At 44.9% G+C, this 22,430-nt stretch overlaps 1 protein-coding gene across 1 annotated transcript in view; it reads left to right on the top strand.

Moving 5' to 3' along the window:
- ADGRB3 (adhesion G protein-coupled receptor B3) overlaps positions 1-22,430 on the top strand; it is a 1,794,610-nt gene that overhangs the window by 946,498 nt on the left and 825,682 nt on the right. The window contains exon 12 of the mRNA XM_029595665.1: positions 3,320-3,466. Within this exon, the coding sequence (XP_029451525.1) occupies positions 3,320-3,466 (147 nt within the window). The remainder of the gene's footprint in view (positions 1-3,319; positions 3,467-22,430) is intronic.

The following is a 22,430-nucleotide window of genomic DNA, read 5'->3' as shown; positions in this document are numbered from 1 at the left end:
CACCTAAGGAACTATTTAAAAGCTATCTGATAAATGTGTTGAAATATACAGATACAATTCTACCTGCAATATCTAGAATTTACTATATCTCCCAGCCTTATAGTCTGGGAGGTATACAAGACCAAGAACAGGGAGATCAAAAAGAGGATTTAAATCTGTCAGAACTTTTAGAAAAGTCTTCTGATATGGAAATAAAGACACGAGCTACATTAATTGTGCAATTTGCATTTATATTTATATTGTTATTGCTCCCTCCACCCATGACCCTTCCCCTACCCTTGACCCTTCCCCTGGTTTTTGTTTCTCTGGTTATATGTAAGGGCTCCACCCTATAGTTAACTGTATATTTTCTGTTTTATGTAAGGGCTCCGCCTAAAAGTTCTTGTTTATTGTGAACCGATGCGATGTGCGAACGGTCATCAGTATAGAAGAGACTTTTAAATAAATAAATAAATAAATAAATATATCTGAGAGAGATTCGGCTCTTAGACTTTATTTCAAACATCAAAACTCCAAATATTATGGCCAGTCAATCAGGATTTTTCCTGATATTTCCCGTGATACACAGTTAAGAAGAAAGGAGTTTTTATCTATGAGAGATAAGGTTATTCAATGGGGGGCCAAATTTCTTTTACGATTTCCATGCCATTGCATAATTACATTTCAAAATATGAGGTATATGTTTAATCAACCTGATCAACTTCGGTCATACCTTGAATCCTAGTCCTAGATTCTCCTTAGAAATACATTTGGGGAAAATAGTTAAATATGGTTTTGACACAAATGTTGTTGTTAAATTTCTTTGTGTTTTTGCTCTTATTTCTTATCCTCCAGACTCTATAATTTCTTATAATTGTATTTCCAAGGTTTTCACAGAATTTATGTGTAAAAATATTAGATACTTTGAGTTTCCTATTAATCATATGGTGGATACAAGCTGTGTAATATCCTTTTGAAAATGAAAAGTTAATAAAAATAAAATTTAAAAAAAAATGTGGGCTTAAATACATAAGAACATAATAGATGCCCTATTGAAGCTGATCTACCAGAAAGGCTAATACAGTGTTTCTGAACCCTCTCCCAGAGGCACACTTGTCACTTAGCCAGTCGAGTTTTCAAGAATGCCACAATGAATATGCATGAGATAGATTTGCATATTCTGGTTTTCTAATATATGCAGTACAAATCTATCACATGCATATCTATTATGGATATCCTGAAAACCTGACTGGTTAGGTGTACCTTCAGGAGAGGGTTGGGAAACACTGGGCTAACATATGACAAAATGACATCATATACTCTTAATTATTTCTGTACAGTCTTAAGCACAGAGGGGTAGATTTTCAAAGGGTTACGCACGTAATATACGCGCGTAACCCCCGAAAACCTACCCTTGCGCGTGCCGAGCCTATTTTGCATAGGCTCAGCGGCTCACGCAAGCCCCGGGACGCGCGTAAGTCCCGGGGCTTGCGCGCGTCCCGGGGCATGTCCCTGCGCATGTCCCTGGCCCTGCCCCGGCGCATGTCCCTGGCCCTGCCCCGGGGCTTGCGCGCATGCCCGGGGCAGGGCCAGGGGCATGGTGCCGATCCGGGGGCGATCTGGGGGCGGTCCTGAGTCCTCCGGCACAGCGGCCATGCCGGAGGTTCGCGCTCCGGCAGCTGGCCGGCGCACACAAGGTACGCCTGCAAGACGCAGGGATAACAAATAAAATAAGGTGGGGGGGAATTTAGGTAGGGCTGGGGGGTGGGTTAGATAGGGGAAAAGAGGGGAAGGTGGGGAAGGTGGGGAGGACCGAAAGAAAAGTTCCCTCCAAGGCCACTCAAATTTCGGAGCGGCCTTAGAGGGAACGGGGAAAGCCATTGGGGGAAAGCCATTGGGGGCTCCCTAGGGCTCGGCGCGTGCAAGGTGCACAAGTGTGCATCCCCTTGCGCGTGCCGACCCCGGATTTTATAACATGCACGCGCAATTTGATGTGGGCCACAGGCTCCGGTTTTAAAATACAGAGTTACTCGAGGGTCTGTTGGCCTCACCCTGGAACCCCCATGTTCTGCCCATGCCCTGCCCCTTTCCCCCCCTCTTATTTTTGACATGCTCACCGGTATATACATGTGAACTTCGCAGCTTTGTAAAATCTGCGTTGTTCGCCCATGGCCCACATACACGCATATGTGGCCATGTCTGCATGAGCAATGCCTTTAAAATCTAGAGTAAATCATCTATAATACAGCAGGCTTGGTTTTTTACTGCTAGCAACACACACACAAAAAATATTGATGAAAAAATGCTGATAATTGTACTCTATTTTGCTGGCTTAAGACAATTTGTTGTTTACATCATGTTTATAATAGAGAAAAAGATCACATACTTTTAATACGTAGGTCTTGATACATGGTGCAGTCATTTTATCTTGAAATAAATTACCATTCAGACTAGCCATGTACAAATCTATCAAGTAACATATTTAGGATCTTTTGTCCTTAGTCACTAAGGTTCAGATTCTTTAAACTTCATATAGCTACCTAATGATCCTCTCTGATTTGTCAGTTTGCACCTATGGTACATTGTTTATAGTTGGTATTTTTGGAAAAAGGAAAATAATGTGCTACTTTTCAGATATTTGGTTGGTATGAAACAAATACTGACCTTTCACACATGAAACTGATTAATGGACCTCTCTCCAGTCTAAATATTATTGACCACAAGCACAGTAGAAAGGCTATGTTACTGCTTCATTAGCCTGAATCTGGTGGCCAGCTCAGGAAAAACAAACTGCTGCATCTTCTAACCTGTAAATTCACATCCAATTATCTCCAACTAGGTTGGAAGACAAATCATATAGATCTAGGCCTGTGCACTTCTAAATAGAAGCCAGTGCATTCAACAAAACCCAATAACTTAATTAGCTTGATGCTAGCAGATAAGGAGTCAATAAATGTTCTAGTAAATATTCCATGGCAGAGTTTCCCAAACCTGTCCTGGGGGACCTACAGTCTGTCAGATTTTCAAGATATATATACAATGAAAATGTATGAAATAAATTGGCATACAGTGGAGGCAGCATATGCATATTCATTGCAGCTATCCTGAAATCCAACTGGCTAGGGGTCCCTCAGGCCAGGTTTGGGAACCTCTGCTCTAAGCACTAAGATACAGTAATATGGAACTGAAGCTTCTCATCTCAGTTACTCTTATATTCCACTGCCCTATTTCAAAAAAATGACAGTAGATATGTCTTATATCTTTAATGTTAAATTCACTTGATGCTTTCAGAAATTCCATGAAAGAAAATTGTGTTAAGCTTTATGATTCCTCTCTCTAGTGGCCAGCATTGAAAAACTTCCTGCGGCATCCGTTTTAACAGACATCAATTTTCCAATGAGAGGAAGAAAAGGAATGGTAGATTGGGCACGGAACTCTGAAGACAAAGTTGTCATTCCAAGAAATATCTTCAACAACACACCGTCAGGTAAGAAACACTTCCAGCACTGAATTAATGTCACTAACAGAATTACAGCAAAACACCTGATTGTTATTCAGTGCACAGAACAAACAGTATATTTCTACAAGTAATGAGAAAGTTAGTATATAAAAAGTATATTAATATTTAAACTATGTTAAATATTACTATGATACAGGTCAGGTAAATGATTTATTATATGGGAGAAAATTTAGGAAATAGAAAAATTAGATAAGAAGAAGCATCTACTAAAACAGAGCAGCAGCAGCATGCATTCCTGTGCTTGTCCCTCATTTACCAAACCTGTGTTCATGAGCTGTTTTTTGGACTGGCCGTACAGTAAGTCAGAAACCATATAGGAGTGGATAAACAATGGAATAACCAAGAATTTCTGGTGAGCTTTTTATTGCTTATCAACAGATTTCAAATCTACATATGGGGGCCAATGTCCTAAAGCACAATAAAAGGGATGGACCCAGGAAACAGGAAGGTAGGCGATCTAAAAAGCCGTTAGGTAAACAAAATATAAGATGCCAGAAGTCTTTTCCAGTTCTTTATTGTGGTGGAGACGTTACAAAATACCAGCCCGACTCAGGCTGAGTTTTGCCGTTCTCACAAGGGCCGCCTCAGGGTTCTTACGAGTGGAGACTGGATATCCGGTATGGAATGCAAGTATCATGTTAGGCACCACTAGATGTATGGATTTCCCTTGTCCAAGAGTTTTCACTGAATAGAAAAGAAATGGTTCCATTGCGGATTATCTATGAATCGCACTGAAATATACCAAATGATTTTCTAAGCCCTTGAGAACGGCGAAACTCGGTCTGAGTCAGGCTGGTATTTTGTAACGTCTCCACCACAATAAAGACTTGGAAAAGACTTCTGGCATCTTATCTTTTGTTTACCTAAAGCACAATAAAGCATACTGAAAATAATTTTAAAAAAGATTTACTTGCTTAAAATTGGGATTTACACGTGTAAATGTACTTTACACGTGCAAGTGGGCTTTTGAAAATTGCTACAATATATGCCATTGAATTATCAATAGATTTTACATGTGTAAATAGCTTTCAAAATTGCTACAATAGCATGTTACATTTTTGTGTGTAACCCTTTTGAAAATTACTTCCTTATTGTGCGGTAAAGCAACTTATTACACAATAAAAGGTAAATTTGAAAAGCCCTCCACGTGTCAAAGCTGTGAGATATGTGCATGACTGGGATGTGTGCGTGCTATGCAGATTTTAAGAGGCCCGCAGCCACGCGAGTATCTCCCTGTATGCAGATAAAAAAGGTCTGGCAAAAAAGGGGAGGGGGGGGCGAGGTCTGGGCAGTGCAGGGCATGGGCAGGGCATAGGCAGGCCGGGATTGCATCCATGAAGTCAATTGCGCATACTAGCGCGTGCCAGGATCCCACAACCGCGTAACTTGCTACTGCTATGGACAGCATGTAAGTAGTAGAATAAAAAAATAAAGGGGGGGTAGTCAGCAGAGTTTTAGGGGTCAGGGCTAGTAGGGTTAAAGGGAGGTAAGTTAGGTAGGGGCTTTAGGAAGTTCGCTCCTTTTCTGGGACGAACTGTGAGGGAACTGGGAAATAGGCCTATTGCGACACTGCATGTACCAACTACAATTCCCCCCTTACGTGCTCAAGACAGGATTTGCGTGCATTGGCATGTGGGTAATGGATTTTATAACATGCGCACGCACATAGACGGTGCGTGTTATAAAATCAGCACATCCATGTGTGTGGGCCAGCAAACGCATGCATATGTGCACCCGCGCGTGGCTCTTAAAATCTACCTTTAAATACTTTGTTTTACGTAGTAAGCATTTACTATTTGCCTCAGGTACAAACTCAGGGGCCCATTTACTGAAGGTTTTCTCCCATTCTGTGTCTATAGTAAAAATGCTTAGAAATTGACTGAGTCCCTTAGGTTGTAAGCCCTTTGGGAACAGAGAAATACCTATGAATGTAACTAGCCTTGGGCTATCAATGAAAAGGCATGAGCTAAATAAAAAATAAAAATAAATAAAAAACTGCATCTGTTAAGAGGCAATATAAAGCACTATTTTGATTACCTATGTCAATATAGTAATGACCATGCAAGTAAAAAAGCAATGAGCCATTTAAGGAGTGGAGTAGTAGCTTAGTGGTTAGAGCAGTGGGCTATGAACAAGCAGACCAGCTGTTGCTCCTTGTGACTGTGGGTAAGTCACTTTACTCTCCATTGCCTCAGGTATTTCCCTATCCTCTGTAGATAGGGAAATACCTCCACTACCTGAATGTAAACAGATGTGATATGTTGGTATATAAAAAAAAAACGAAGTGATGTTTACCAAGAGAAAAGAAAGAAAGAAAGAAACATACTACCTGAAAGTGGGGGGGGGAAGTTAAATGTAAATTGCGTGAGGAGAAAAACCCACACCTGACAGAACGACTTCTTTCACTAACATGGAGCCTCTCATACCACAACATCAGGGGCAAAAAGAGAAAGGAATTAAAAAAGGGAGAAAGGACCCCAGAAACAGCACGGGAGATGGAAGTTCTCAACAAATACTATTACAGGGAAGGCCGTGCAGGTATTACATAACCAACTTTTCTAGGTCCCTGACCATCATACTGTGTTTTCAACCTGCCCTGCTTCTAGGATGTCCTTCAACCTTTCCTCCAAGGAACAGATCTGGATAGCAATCTCACTCTTTTAATCTTGGTTAAATGAGCTAATATCTTAGATACCATCTTCCAGAGTAGTTGCGTAAAGGCCTTGTACATATTCTTGCAGCAGTACACGGTATATGGGATGACCTCCTCAGTGTTGAAGCTAATGTTGCAAATCCAGGGTCTTGTTAGTGGTTTATATGTGCTGGTTACTGCCTGTGATGCCACTTTCACGTCTGGTGGTTTAACTTCAGGATGATAAGGGGGCCTCCTCTTCCTAATGTCTTATCTTTTTTTCTCTACTTTCTTCTCTACCTCCACCTCCACCCATCTTCTCTTCTTTGTCATCTTCTTTCTCCTTGGATTAGTAGCTCCCCACAACTTTCTAGCAGCATTCTTAGACGTGACTGATGGCCAGGCTTTTATACTCCCTGAGGGTGTGTATGGTGGAGTCTGTTTCTCAATATATTTTACTGGTTTCACTTGGTCAAAATACCACATTACTGTTTTTTGCCTGGTGATACAGATTCCTCAGGTAGTAATATAATACCATGCTTTAACATATTCTAAGAATCATGCAATAATTTTGCATTACATCAAGTTCGTACATAGCACAAAATGAGTGTGAATGTTTGAGCAATAGATTTGTTAAGACATCCGTAATAATCCATCAAAATGATCACATTTTAGTATATCAGCCCCAAAGTGTTATGGAAGCAAAGTTTAGCATTGCTGAAACATTTGTGGCTGCTAAGCTGTATGTTGAATTGTTCTCACTAATTTATTAATGGTATTATCCAGTAATAAATTCATGTTTTCTGCCCAGTATAAAAATCAGGTGGGTGTATAATATTGGTCAAATTATGACGGATAGTTAAAGAGATTTTATGTTGCTTGTTCAAATTATTTTAAACATTTTGGCATTATTAAATGTATTTTGTCATATTTATTTACCTGAAGTTTAGAACATTTAGTGTTAACAATTATGGAAATTTATGAATATGTTCACCAACTGTATATTACGAAGCTGTGATTTATTGAAAGGTTTATTCATTCACATATTACTTCAAATTTTTTAAACTTGAGCTAATCAGGCAAATCAAATCTAAGTTGAAAATGGTTAGTTCATGTGAATCTCATCAATGGTTCATTTTTAAATACGTTAAATACAATTGTCAACTTTGTTTAATATAGTCTTGTGCATTTTGGAGGTATCTAGTTATTATAAGTTGCTTGATATATTGTGGGTGAGATATTTCCCATCAAAATCTTGACATCCTATCTTTGATTAAAGTCAGGCTTTCATACATTTTTTAACCTTTGAGGGTTTGATCCTGTATGCCCTATTCAAACATATATTTATTAGGGATGTGAATCGTTATCCATATCGTCTTAACGATAGAAATCGTGTGGCAGGGCAAGAAAATCATCTTAGGCACAATTTTTTAGTTAAAAAATCGTTAAAAATCGTTTTTTCCGATTAGTGCGCACTAACTGGGAGTTAGTGCGCACTAACTGAAAATGATACAATTTGACACTTTTCAGGTCAGTTAAGGTCAGTTTAGGAATGAATATGTATTCCTATTGGCTGCCCTCTTATTTATTCATGTTACCAAGTTTCCTACTGACAGTATATGGGGGATGGGAAATGGAAACAGTTGGTAGCTTGACAAAACAAGTAATGTGATCAGTCAATGTGACTAGAACTTGTGCCCTAACCCTGATACCAGGGGTATTGTGATCTTCCTGCACACAGTGCCCTATCCCTATTAATACCAGGAGTGTTGTGATCTTCCTGCACACAGTGCCCTATCCCTAATACCAGGGGTGTTGTGATCTTCCTGCACACAGTGCCCTATTCCTGATACTGGGGGTGTTGTGATCTTCCTGCACACAGTGCCCTATTCCTGATACCGGGGGTGTTGTGATCTTCTTGCACACATCCCGATATCAGGGATAGGGCACTGCATGCAGGAAGATCACAACACTCCTGGTATTAATAGGGATAGGGCACTGCATGCAGGAAGATCACAACACTCCTGGTATTAATAGGGATAGGGCACTGCATGCAGGAAGATCACAACACCCCTGGTATCAGGGATAGGGCACTGTGTGCAGGAAGATCACAATACCCCGGAGGAGTGAGGGTCAGGCAGCTCCCCCCTGTCTGTGAAGCCAGCCTCTCACTAGTAATGCAGGGAGGGAGCTGTCTCAGACTTCACCATCCTCCCCCCCCCCCTTACCCACACACCATTCACTAGCTGGGACATGGGGGAAGTCAGGAGTGAGGGTCAGGCAGCTCCCCCCTGTCTGTGAAGCCAGCCTCTCACTAGTAATGCAGGGAGGGAGCTGTCTCAGACTTCACCACCCACCCCCCCCCCCCCTCACCCACACACCATTCACTAGCTGGGACATGGGGGAAGTCAGGAGTGAGGGACAGGCAGTTCCCCCCTGTCTGTGAAGCCAGCCTCTCACTAGTAATGCAGGGAGGGAGCTGTCTCAGACTTCACCATCCACCCCCCCCCTCACCCACACACCATTCACTAGCTGGGACATGGGGGAAGTCAGGAGTGAGGGTCAGGCAGCTCCCCCCTGTCTGTGAAGCCAGCCTCTCACTAGTAATGCAGGGAGGGAGCTGTCTCAGACTTCACCATCCTCCCCCCCCCCTCACCCACACACCATTCACTAGCTGGGACATGGGGGAAGTCAGGAGTGAGGGTCAGGCAGCTCCCCCCTGTCTGCGAAGCCAGCCTCTCACTAGTAATGCAGGGAGGGAGCTGTCTCAGACTTCACCATCCTCCCCCCCCCCTCACCCACACACCATTCACTAGCTGGGACATGGGGGAAGTCAGGAGTGAGGGTCAGGCAGCTCCCCCCTGTCTGTGAAGCCAGCCTCTCACTAGTAATGCAGGGAGGGAGCTGTCTCAGACTTCACCATCCACCCCCCCCCCCTCACCCACACACCATTCACTAGCTGGGGCATGGGGGAAGTCAGGAGTGAGGGTCAGGCAGCTCCCCCCTGTCTGTGAAGCCAGCCTCTCACTAGTAATGCAGGGAGGGAGCTGTCTCAGACTTCACCATCCTCCCCCCCCCCCTCACCCACACACCATTCACTAGCTGGGACATGGGGGAAGTCAGGAGTGAGGGTCAGGCAGCTCCCCCCTGTCTGCGAAGCCAGCCTCTCACTAGTAATGCAGGGAGGGAGCTGTCTCAGACTTCACCATCCTCCCCCCCCCCCCTCACCCACACACCATTCACTAGCTGGGACATGGGGGAAGTCAGGAGTGAGGGTCAGGCAGCTCCCCCCTGTCTGTGAAGCCAGCCTCTCACTAGTAATGCAGGGAGGGAGCTGTCTCAGACTTCACCATCCTCCCCCCCCCCCTCACCCACACACCATTCACTAGCTGGGACATGGGGGAAGTCAGGAGTGAGGGTCAGGCAGCTCCCCCCTGTCTGCGAAGCCAGCCTCTCACTAGTAATGCAGGGAGGGAGCTGTCTCAGACTTCACCATCCTCCCCCCCCCCCCCCTCACCCACACACCATTCACTAGCTGGGACATGGGGGAAGTCAGGAGTGAGGGTCAGGCAGCTCCCCCCTGTCTGTGAAGCCAGCCTCTCACTAGTAATGCAGGGAGGGAGCTGTCTCAGACTTCACCATCCTCCCCCCCCCCCTCACCCACACACCATTCACTAGCTGGGACATGGGGGAAGTCAGGAGTGAGGGTCAGGCAGCTCCCCCCTGTCTGTGAAGCCAGCCTCTCACTAGTAATGCAGGGAGGGCGCTGTCTCAGACTTCACCATCCTCCCCCCCCCCCTCACCCACACACCATTCACTAGCTGGGACATGGGGGAAGTCAGGAGTGAGGGTCAGGCAGCTCCCCCCTGTCTGTGAAGCCAGCCTCTCACTAGTAATGCAGGGAGGGAGCTGTCTCAGACTTCACCATCCTCCCCCCCCCCCCCTCACCCACACACCATTCACTAGCTGGGACATGGGGGAAGTCAGGAGTGAGGGTCAGGCAGCTCCCCCCTGTCTGTGAAGCCAGCCTCTCACTAGTAATGCAGGGAGGGAGCTGTCTCAGACTGGTATCAGGGTTAGGGCACTGTGTGCAGGAAGATCACAACACTCCTGGTATTAATAGGGATAGGGCACTGTAAGAGATGACTGTAGTAGATTGAATAAAGATCTGATGTTTCTGCTCTCCTCACACCAAACAAAAACAACACACAAGCAGAGAAGCCCTTCTTACAAAGCTGAGCTAGTGAGTTAAGTAGGAGGAAAAGTAAACATACTGGTGCCAGTGTGGCTACTTAAAAAATACACTTACCAACAATCAATTACATATATTTGAACTGTGTACAGTTCCAGCCAGGACCACCTTTCTAAAATGCACAGTGATTGGCAAATTCAACATGCACTAGCATTTCAGGTGCCTGCTAACAAAAATAATAAACAAACAAGTTCTAGTCACGTGAGTGCTGATCATTACATTACTTTTTTGTCAAGCTTCCAACTGTTTCCATTTCACATCCCCCCAACCATATTGGTAACATCAATAGATAAGAGCACAGCCAGCCAATAGGAATACATACATACATATTCATTCCTAAGTGACCTTTACTGACCTGGGAAGTGTGAACACTTTGTTTCATTTTCTGTTGGTGTTCGTTAGTTTCCAGTTCCATTTCCCATCCCCCCAACCATCACCTCAGTGGTAACCTTGGTAATATCAATAGATAAGAGGGCAGCCAGCCAATAGGAACACATATTCATTCCTAACTGACCTTCAGTGACCTGGAAAGTGTTTATTTGTATCATTTTCAGTTAGTGCGCACTAAATCGAGTTAGTGCGCACTAACGGGGAGTTAGTGCGCACTAACTCGAGTTAGTGCGCACTAACACGATTTAACGATTTTTAACGATAAATCGTTAGAATTTCTATTGTATCGTGTTCTATAACGATTTAAGACGATATAAACATTATCGGACGATAATTTTAATCGTTGAAAAACGATTCACATCCCTAATATTTATTGTCAACATCATAGAAGTACACTGTAAGTAAATCACAGCCTAATCGACTACATTTTCAAAGGTATTTACTCATCAGGCAGTATTTTCCTGGGTAAAATGGCCTGACAGAAAACTTCTCACCTTAAATTCAACTAGAAAAATACTCATGGAGTGTGTGTACATTTAGGTATGGGATAACATAGTTTTTCTGTGGGTAAGTTAATTTCAGGAAAGAAAAAGATTGCACATACATTTTGAATTTCAGTGGTATGTGTGAGCTATTTTGTTCCCTACCACTTGGACAAATAGCAGGTGCAGAGTGCACAAACACTTTTAGCTTGAACCCTTTACACTTGCTAATTTTCGAAGACAATGAAGGTTGTTTCTCTTTTGAAACGTCCTTAAAATGCATACACATATGGGCTATTTGAATAACGCTAGCAGCCTCTATCGTATATCGTCTCACCAACGTCCCTCCCACCCTGTCCTCATTCAATCATTCCATCAACAATCAACATACATGTATGTATAACGTTCGCTAACAGAGAAACTTTAAAACAGTTATTGGAACAAGGCTGCAGCTTTACTCAACAGAAGAAATTTAAACAATTGGTACCCGAGCCAGTATGTGGCTCACTATTCCCAAACAACTCGCAGTCACCACTGATGCCCGTTGTGAGGACCAAGCAAGGCAACCTTAAACCATGGGCCCCCCGCCTTGTCCCCAAGCAAGGGGGCCCCAGCCCTAAGTGACCCTTGCGCTGTCGACCCCCCTCAATCGTACCCCCCACCTGTTTCGGCGCCGACTGTGTGCTTCCCAGGGCGCGAACTGTAGGGGGCGCCGAAGAGCAGCCACGTGATGCCGCAAGCAGGGCCTATTCCGCTCGTGGCAAAGAGAAATAGAAACAGGTAGGGAGGGGGGAGCACGACCCTGCTTCTCAAGGCCGTGAGCAGCGTGCTGCTCGTGGCCCTGAGAAGCACACAGTCTCTATTTCTGTTCACTGCGAGTGGAATAGGCCCCGCTTGCGGCACCACATGGCTGCTCTTCGGCGTCCCCTACTGCTTGGCGCCCTAGGTAATCACCGAAATTCGCCTAATGGATGCACCGGCCCTGGATTTACTGCCTCTGATCGCCATCGTCCTATTCTCTGTATAGTGGTGGTTTTAAAGTCTTGCTTGTGCAGCGCTTGTAGCTGCACCAGTTCTAAAAGAATGGGTGGTGAATTTTCATGTGACAATTCCCATTTTCGCTGTTGCCACTCTGAGCACTGTGGCAAATTTATATGTGATTAACGAGGTTCTGTCTGTGTGCACCAGTAGGTGCATGCCACTACTGGGCTGAACCGCTAAGTATTTTCCGTATTTCGGATCGGGCAGGTGTTGCATGCATCAATCTGCTTCAATGACAGCATTGTCCCTTTTTCAGTCTGATATGTTTTTGACTTCTGTACGTGATGCTCAGGGTTTCTGGGGTCCAGATGACATTCCTTAGAAGTATGCCACTGGTGCCTGGGTCACTCTTATTGGCAGTGGCCAACTCGCTCCCCCATAAAACTCCAAAGAATGCAAGTGAAACTGCAAGTCAAAATAAGTATGCTTCATATTCAGATGAACAAATTGATGCTAAAAGCACCCACATGTTCCTCAACACATCGTAAGTGATAGGATGTTATTTGTTGATGCTTAGCCCCACCTTCCTCAACCATCTGACCAGCATCCTCTTCAGCAGAAAGGACTTGGTGGGATCACCCCATCCACATACCTTCAGAAAGAATACCAGGCCTGCCAGGTGCTTAACCACAGAACTTCGGGATGCCCCGTTCTCTTTTGCCGTAGAGACAAACTTCACAATCAGGTCGTCTGTGACTTGGCCTTGACTCCACCCATGTTCCTTTAGGCATTTGGTCATGTGATTGTAGCTTCAACTGTATGCCGACCATGTGGCAGGGGTGACGGATCGCCATACTAATTCAAAGGTGGTTGTATACCAATCCTCCATAGATGTGCTGGAACAGGTGTCCCCACTTCATCCACCATGGGTACCTGCTTGCAAAACAAATCCCATTAAGCATGAGATAGGGCATCAGCAACACCGTTACATACCCCCAGAACATGCCTGGCTCTTACCATTGTATTGCTGTGCAATGCGGCTGGTACCACTTCCCTAAGGAGATCACCAACCTTCGGGCACTTTGCCAATTATGAGTTCACTACTTGGACCACCGCTTGGTTGTCACACCAGAATATTATGTGCTTGTTTTTGAGTCTGTCGTACCATAATACTATAGCTACCCATATAGGGAAATGTTCCAGGAATGTTATGTTCTTTGTCAGTCTGATGTCAATCCACTCCACTGGCCATGGCTCGGTGCACCATGCACCTTGGCAAAATATGCCAAAACCCCAACCACCTGATGCATCTGTGTGGATGTCCAGGTCTCTGCTAGATGGCAGGGGTCCTTGCAGAACAGAGGTGCTGTTGAAGTTCTTCAGGAATGATCCGCAAATGGCGAAATCTGCTCGTATTGCCCTTGACACTCTTAAGAAGTGATGTGGTTGCTGTATACCTGCAGTGGCTGCTGCCAGTCTTCTCATAAAAGCTCTTCCCATGGGAATTACCTGACATGCAAAATTCAGTGCTCCCAAGATGTACTGTTTGGCTTGAAATGTTATCTTCTTCGCCATCGCTGCCTGCTGGATCATTATGAATAGTTTTTTCACTTTTTCTCTTGGGAGTCTAAAGACTATTTTGATTGAATCCAACTTGATGCCAAGGAAGGAGATGATTGTTGTAGGACCTTCTGTTATGCAATGGTCCAAAGGAATACCAAATTCTTCAGCAACAGCTTGGAATTCATGGAGGAAATGTGCACAGGTGTCTGAACCTCTTGGACCGACGGACAGAAAGTCATCCAAATAATGAATGATGTTAGTTGAATTTGCCATCAATGCTGTGACCCAAATATAGGAAGGTGCTAAATAACTTGAAATATATGCATGAGACTGAGCATCCCATTGGCATGCATATGCCAAAGTAATATTGATTCTTGAAGGTAAAACCCAATAATGGGAAGCTCTTAGAATGGACCAGAAGTAGTCTGAAGGCTGATTCAATGTTCAATTTTGCCATTAGGGCACCCACATCGATTGTCCTGAGTAGCGCAACTGCCAAGTAGAAGGAAGCACACTGAATGGAACCCTCCTCTGGGGGTTGCTGGTCATTAATGGACATTCCTGATGGGTATGAAAGATTCTGGATGAAGAAGAATTTGCCCTTCTCTTTCTTGGTGATTACCACCAGTGGTGAGAGGTACATTTTTGGAAAAGGTTGTTGTGTAAATGGACCTGCCTTCCATCTGAGTGCCAGCTCAATATCCAGTTTTGCCTGAATGGTATCAGCGTGTCATATTGCAGATGACACATTGCAGTAATTTGTTCCTTCCAGCTGGCCTTGGAAAGGAATGGTAAATCCATCACAAAAGCCTTGAAAGATCCTTTGTGCATTATTGTGATTGGGGTAATGTTTGAGCCATTGGATCATCGCCTCCAAGGTGATGGGTGATGGTGCCTTGCTGAATTGCTGAGTCTTATTGTGCTTTACCATTACTCCTGGTTGCTGATTTCTTGGAACACTTCATTATCAGATGCAGGGCTGCACTTGATGAACAAACATGTTTGAACTTGCAGTCCTAGAATGTGCACAATGCCTTGTTGAACCGTCAGCATGTGTTATCCTGGGCTTGCACTGTCCTGGCTGACTGCCTGATGGGGGACAACCTTCTCGTAGTCCTTGTATGTGCTCCTGCTTCACTAGATTATCGTGTCATCTGTTTTACCCACAGGCTGACCTCCCAAGTTCCCCATGACATGAAATGATTTTCTTCCATCTTGTCAATGAATTTTTCATCGTAATTTAACGAGGCCCAACCTTCATGTTCTTGATAATCTTCAAGAATATTCTCTGCGTAGCTTAACATGGGGCCATATTGTGAAGGGTCCCGATGTCCTACTATGCTTGCCATGTATAGGAAAGCGCAAATCCATTTCAAGATATTTCTGATCACTCTCTTTTCTTTTTCTTGTGGTGCCGCTCCGTCCTTCGACTACCTTTTATTGTCCATCCTTCACCGTCCTGGCAAAATGGTAAATATGTTGATGTAAATCCACTTTCATATCTTCCTGCGTAATGTTCTGGGCATGCTTTCCCACAGTTCAGAAAGGTGGTGAGCACTAGGGGGCCTCTGGAGTCCTTGCCTGCTGCCGTTGCCGTGGAATGCAGGTCACTGTCGTTTAATGAGTCTGAATCCGATGAAGCAGAAGAGGAGCTGTTAGAGCTGGAATTTGCTCTACATTTGCGCTTAGCCTTGCTCTTGTTCCTGTCATTTTAGTGGCTTCCGTGCTTGTGCCCACTGTCTTCCACCCCTTACCTCCATGCTCATCTAGAGACTCACCCTCAGTGCTGCCTCCCATCTGCTCTGGTTGCTCCGTGTGACTGGTTGTTTCCGTTTCTTCTGGGTTCCTCATGTCCAGCTGTGTTCTTGCGTCTGTCTGGGTTACCACTTTGGCCTGCCCAGTCATCATTGATGTGGTGTTATTGTGGATTTTGGATGCAATTTTTAAATTGTGACTGTCCACTGCTTTGTCATCGTCTGTGCTTGGATGTGAAAAATTCCACTGTGCCTGCCCTCCTTCCTGCGGAGAGAAGGTTCATGGCGTAGATGCCATCAAGACCAATGATAAGGGCACAAACTACTACTCATCCCACCATATGGCATATAATCCCATGGGCGCCCTGTTTGGCCATATCCAGGGAATGGGCCAGATGCGTCGTTGCCCCATGCCGGTCTCTGATGCCACACTGGGTTGTTGACATTCGAGTATGATGAGTGGGGACTGGTGAATCCCTTCCAAATCCGGGCTAACCTTGCATCCATCCGAAAAAGAGGGGTGGCTCAACGTTTGAAGGTTACTGGCACCCACCACTCAGATGCCTTCCTTGGAAACCATTACGGCTATCATGCGGCTGTGTATCTCCATGGGGGCTCTGGTGTGATGTGAATGGAGCTATCACCCTTTCAGAGGTGTGCTACTGCAGTTCTATCTCCATGGACCCTTTTATTCTCGCCGCCACAGGCTGGCTGTTGGCTGAGATCATGACGTTCTGCTGATTGTCGTCCGATGCAATGAAGTCTGGACTCTCATTGGTGCTTGCGCTCATGTCTTTAAGCTCTCCATGGGTTCCACACATGAGTTGGATTCTTTTTTGACTGTTCAGCGCTCCTGCGTGCTTTCCTCGCCGAGACATCACTTGCTTCTCGGAGGCCATGGCCACTGTAATGTCAGCTTCTTTTGAGTCTCCTGATCGCAACTTGCGTCCAGGCTCCTCCATCACTGCTTGCAGGCCTAGGGAGGTGGTCAGTGCAGTGTCAGAGCCCATAGTTGCCCGTATGATTTTGACTCTACAGGCCTCACTTATTCTGAACCCCAACCCCCATGCGCTCATGAGGCTTTCCTAAGGATTGCCTCTCAGAGTGCTGTGCTCAGTCTACTCTAGGAGCCTCGCCGCCTCTCTTTCTTTACAAGCTCATAGGCTTTCAGCACTCTGGTAGAAATATCTTAAAATTATCACTAAAACTTCTGGTAACTCCCTCTCTCACATATAGGATACCATCTGAGGCATGCCTGGCCTGGAAAAGTCCGACTAGTACCCACTTTCAACTACCCTCGCTATTTCCCTAAGTTGGATTCAAACTCACAGCCCTTGACATGCCAAGCACAAAGACTTCAGGGCCCAAGCCCCCTGCCCTGTTAAATTTATCTATTTATCTATTTATTATTTTAAATTATTTTTTAAACAAAAAATGACCAGGACTTGAACATGTATAATTCCACGAATCCCTGCACCGTTCCTGCACCCTCCTTCTCACGCCGACCGCTCTTGCACAACACAAACATGCCCCCTCCAACTCTCCACAAACAGCTGGTGATCATGATGTGCGACTCACCTTGCTGAAATCTGGGTGGCTGCACTATCTCCCATGGTCCTGATCCCCCTATCATGCTATGCTGGGAACTCCGTGGTGTCCTGCCAGTGGATTTGCGCTGCAAACTGGGAGGCTGGTAAACTGTCCGCGATGAGCTCTGATGCCAGGGAGCAGGAAAAGAGACCGCATGGCCTCCGTCGCGGCCCTTTACAGGGCCATTGACTTCATCACATAATACCGTCTTCTCCTCTCACCAGCCCAGCCCAGCCCTGATTATTACATCGAAGCTGGGCGGGGAGCGAGAGGAGGAGTCAGGCCACACTGCAGCTCCTCGCTGCTGCATCGTAGCCCCCCCCCCCCTGTTGGGATGCCTTTGAGTGCTGCCATGGCGCTTTGGTTATGGGTGGGCTCTGGCCATGTAGGCGCAGGCCCACCTATAACTGTTCCCCTCATGTACATTTGGTATTCTTCACTATTCATCATATTAAACGTCTAAGTCAAATCTGTTTTCCCATTCTGTGTAACAAATCAGTTTGATGAACCAGGCCCAAAGTAATATAATTCTTATGTCTCTTTGTTCTCTATAAGGCATTATTTACTATGGAGGTAATTTTCAAAAGGATTTATGAGTGTAAAAGTAGCATATATTGCAGCATTTGTCAAAAGCACAATTACACATGTAAAACCTTTTGAAAATGAAGGGGCTGATACAATAGATTAAACCCAGGCTAGCACACAGGTTTATGCGTGGTTGGACATGCATTTTGGACATGCTAGATTAGCACCCTATGCAGTAAGGAGATTAGCATGTCCAAAACAAGCACCCAAACAAAGCTGTAGCCGACAGGGCTCATCACATGTACATTCCATGGAAATGAGGCTAGTAAGTATTACCCTCTGATGCAGAAAATTGCTGGACACCCAATGCACACTTTTTAATGCAACAAACTTCACTCCAGCCGTGAAGGTGGAGTGAAGTCAATCCATGAAACAAGGACACAGGAGAAATTTTAAAAAACACGGTCCTCTGTCATTCCTCCTATTTAGTATCATTGTGATACTTTAATCTACTGCTTGCGGTGTTTAAGAATAAAGATAATATGTAATGGCTTGATGTAAAAAAACAATTATGGATTATGTGTGCATGCACAAATTTATGGATGTTTATTATGTGTGTATATTGGGCAACATCAACCTGAAGCAGGATAAAACGGATACTCGTACTAGGCGCCCATTGCAATTATGGGTGCCCGATGCATTTGAGCACAAGGGACACATAATTCTTCCCTAGTGCATCCTTTTTACTGCAGCAGCTCATTTAAATATTGCATCGGATGCCCAGGAGCCAAGTCTGTGCATGAGCTATGAAAGCAGATGTTGAATACGAGCACCTATTTTAACACACATCTTATTGCATCAGCCCCCAAGTGAATTATCTTACGTAATTTCTGCCTCTGTCTCCTTTCCATATCCTGCAATTGATCTCCTCCTTAAAATTCTCTCCACAAATTGTAAACTCTCTCTTGTAAATATCCTACAGCCTGTCCATAATGTACCTTATCGTTAATGTTCTATTTGGTTAAATTATTTATATTGTAAACTACCATTTAAGTTCTAAATGGTTATCATTCCTATCTTGCACCTGACTCTGATTCTCCAGCCCTTCTGTTCCCAGTTCCAGCTCCCTTCATTACATGTAACTGCTATTTCCCCTTTCACTAGTTAATTGTTTTCCCCTGTTCAATGTAAACCGATGTGATATTCCCTTGAATGTTGGTATAGAAATAAAAGTCACAATTTTCAAAAGCCCAGTTACGCATGGAAAGCCCAGATTTATGCATGTAAATCCTTTTAAAAATTACCTCCTATGATTTTATTATAACTCAGTTCTGCATGGCCAATGAAACTTTAGCTGTTGCGCTCGGGGTGGACCATTGTCCTGGAGCAGAGGAGAACGGCTCCCTGGTAGGGACCAAGAAGTAACTCCCCCAAGGGGGTGGAGCAGTGGAGGAGACAGAGGCTAGGATGAGCTTCACCACTGGAAGCCCGAGGTCCCCCCGGGCGGAGCCCGTAGGGTTCCGGGCCGCCTGGATTTAGGTGGGTCTCGCAGGGTCTCCTGGAAGGATGGAAGTCCAGCGTGTCCACAGGCAGAAGGGGAGAGCGGTCAGGTTCGAGACTGGAGTTCAGATGGAACTAGGAGGACCAGAAGAGCGTAGGTGATGACAAGGCTAGGAACAAAGCCAGAATTTAGAGACATGGTCAGGCAAGCAAAGTTCAAAGTCCAGGAATCAGTTCGAGAAGTAGTTAGCAAAGCAGAGGTCAGGTTCCGGAGGTCAGATGAGGTCATAGGCAGGCTGAGGTCAGAAGGCAGGCAGTAGGCAGGCAGGTCGAGGAACGGACTAGGGTCAGAAGGCAGGCAGCAGACGAGCAGGTCGAGGAACGGACTGGAGTCAGAAGGCAGGCAGCAGGCAGGCAGGTCAAGGAACAAGGCGAGGTCAGTACCAGTGAGGCAGTCCGGAGGTAGTACCTGGGGAGACGAAAAGACGAACAGGAACAGGAGGACACTGGAGAACTAGGATGCAGGAACAAGGCAGGAACAAGGCTGGAATAGAATTGGAACAGAAGGATCCTGGAACGAGACTTGGAACAAACTGGAGCAAGATTCAAAAGCAGTGACAATCTAACATAAATGCTGACCCGATTGCCAAGGCAAGGAAGTACAAGCAGGGACTTCCTTATATTGGGGAATCAATCAGGGCACGCTGCAGAGCTAGGACCCACCCTTGGCCCTACAAGAGGCCGGGCGGTCTGCACGTGCCGCGTAGGGGTATGGCCAATACAACTGAGGATGCCGAGCTCTGGCGTGAGGCCTGGTGCGCAGTGGAAGGCCCAGCGACTGCCGCCTCGGGACACTGAGGCCTGGAAACACTTGCAGCTGCCACTAGGGAGGCCGACCCGGGACCTGCGGTGCTCGGGTCAGGCACTCGGATCAGGTGCAGTGCTCGGGTCAGGCACAGACGGGGTGCGTAACATTAGCAAACAGTGAAGGAACTTACAGGTAAATTTTAAAAAGTCCATATAATACACACATTACAGCGCAAACAAAAATACACTTCATTTTATAAAGTACCTGTGTTGCATATAAAATACTTCTACAGGAAAGAGAAAGAGAGAGAGAGAGAACCTCTGTAAAGAGTCAGTCTGTCACTCTCTCTATATATACCACTCTAGAGGGCACTTTGAGTGGGGGTGGGTTTTCGGGAGGTGGGTTGGGGTTAGGGGGGTGTTGTTACAGACACATTCAGAGGTATTCATAGTAAAATTGACATCAGAAAATAATTTTAGTCCTTATAAGTGATGAAAAGTCTAACAAGAAGAGTTGATTTCTAACTTGCAATGCTAACTGCTTTGTACAAATCTATTCCTTTTCATCACTTATAAGGGCTATAATTTTTTAGTGATGTCAATCTTACTATGAATACCTCTGAATGTTTCTGTAAACAACATCCCATAACCCCAAACCACCTCCCTAAAACCCATCCTGATTCAAAGTGTCCCTCTAGAGTGGTACATATACATAGAGTGGCAGACTAACTCTATAGAGAGGTTCTCTCTTTCTCTCTCTCAGTGGCCTGTGTAAAATCTGTGATTATGTGTGCCAGTCTTGGAGCTGACCTACATCTTTTCCACCTCTAGGCATGCATTCATGCATGTTCACGTGCCCTACCTGGCTTCTTAAAATTGTTTTAATGCATAGTAAAAAAAAAACACAGAGCACTAAAATCCAAATATGAATTAAACACGTGCACATCCCTAACGCACATACTCTAAACATCAAAAAGTATGTGGATTAAGTCCCAATCCCACCCAAACTCCATCCCCAGAGCACTTCCCCCTTATGTGCATATGTAATGTGCATGCATGTAACTTTATGTACTTATTGGTCACAATATTTTTCTAAAGGGCTGCTTTATCCTTAGATGTCCCCTTCAAAATTACCTTCCCTAATTTTAAGTCATTTTTTGACCTGGAAATTGCTTTTGGTAGACTTCCAGTTTAATTGGAGCAAGTGTTTATCAGGCTATGTTGCCATGAGCCTTCATTCAGTGCTACCATGGAATATTTCCTCCTATTTAATTTCCCCTCCCAACTCTAGGTAGTCATAGTGGTGAAAATCTTCATCTGTGAGCCATACATCAGGAGCTCCTTCAAGAGCACTGCAATCATGGGCCCTAAATTCAACCAAGGCATTCCTATCCCAGCTGAGCCAGGAAGCAGAGAATCTCATCAAGGAATCAAATCCAGGTTATCTGCATGGCAGTGAATAGCACTACCACTGAACCACTCATCTAGCTTTTGAGAATATTGGAGTAGCTCGATAATTTCTCAATCTCCATGACAGAAAACGAAGAGGAATCATTTACTAAGCTGTGGTATTTTCCCCAGAGGGAGAGAACACCACAGGATTTACTAAGCTGCAATACCAAGTACTGCAGTTCAGTAAACCCCTGAGGTATTCTCCCTGGTGGTAAAATACCACTTGGAAAAAATATCACAGGTTAGTAGCCCCATAAGAATTCCATGTAATGCTGGCCTTACACACTGGGGTCGCCATCTTGTTAAAAGGTTTAAATGGCCTTAATTACCATTCCAAAATGTGACAAAACCCATGGTGTGCTTGTGAGACACCCCCTCCCCCATCCCGCCACTGCCACCTCTTGAGGTGGCCCCTGTTGAGGAAATAAAAAAAACCCAGAAATAGTCACGGCACATGCCTCTTCCCCTTCTTCCCTAACCTTGTCCCTTTTCAACCATACCTTCCAATCCTTGGTGGTCTAGTGGGGCTCAGAGTTCCCCTATGCTCAAGGTCTTGTGCCATCTCAGTAAAAATGGCACCAGCTGGATGGTTTTATACTTATGCCCCTATCACATGTGAGGGGATGGGGGTGGGGGGGGTTTGACACACTTTGAGACACTCGGGCCTTTTAACTCATTCTCTGGGAGCATCGGGATGGGCTCTAGAGCTGTACCTAATGTTCCTGAAAATAACACAGCTTGCAAATTTTCAGGCAAGCCACATTATTTTATTTACATAATATAGCATGCAAAGCAACTCATTACCATTTTTGCATTATTGGGGAGAAAATAAAGTGTGCTATTTAAAATACTGCATGTTCTTGCCTTTGCCACATGGTAAACACCTAATACAGTTTAGTAAATGACCCCAAGTCTGAAATGGACACCACTTATCTTACACACATTCTCAGATGAATTGGTCCATATTGCACCCCTGTCAGCATCATACATAGTAGCAGAAATC

The sequence above is a fragment of the Rhinatrema bivittatum genome, chromosome 3, assembly GCF_901001135.1.
Source record: "Rhinatrema bivittatum chromosome 3, aRhiBiv1.1, whole genome shotgun sequence".
Taxonomy (NCBI): Eukaryota; Metazoa; Chordata; class Amphibia; order Gymnophiona; family Rhinatrematidae; genus Rhinatrema; species Rhinatrema bivittatum.
This window is presented reverse-complemented; position numbering and strand designations above follow the sequence as displayed.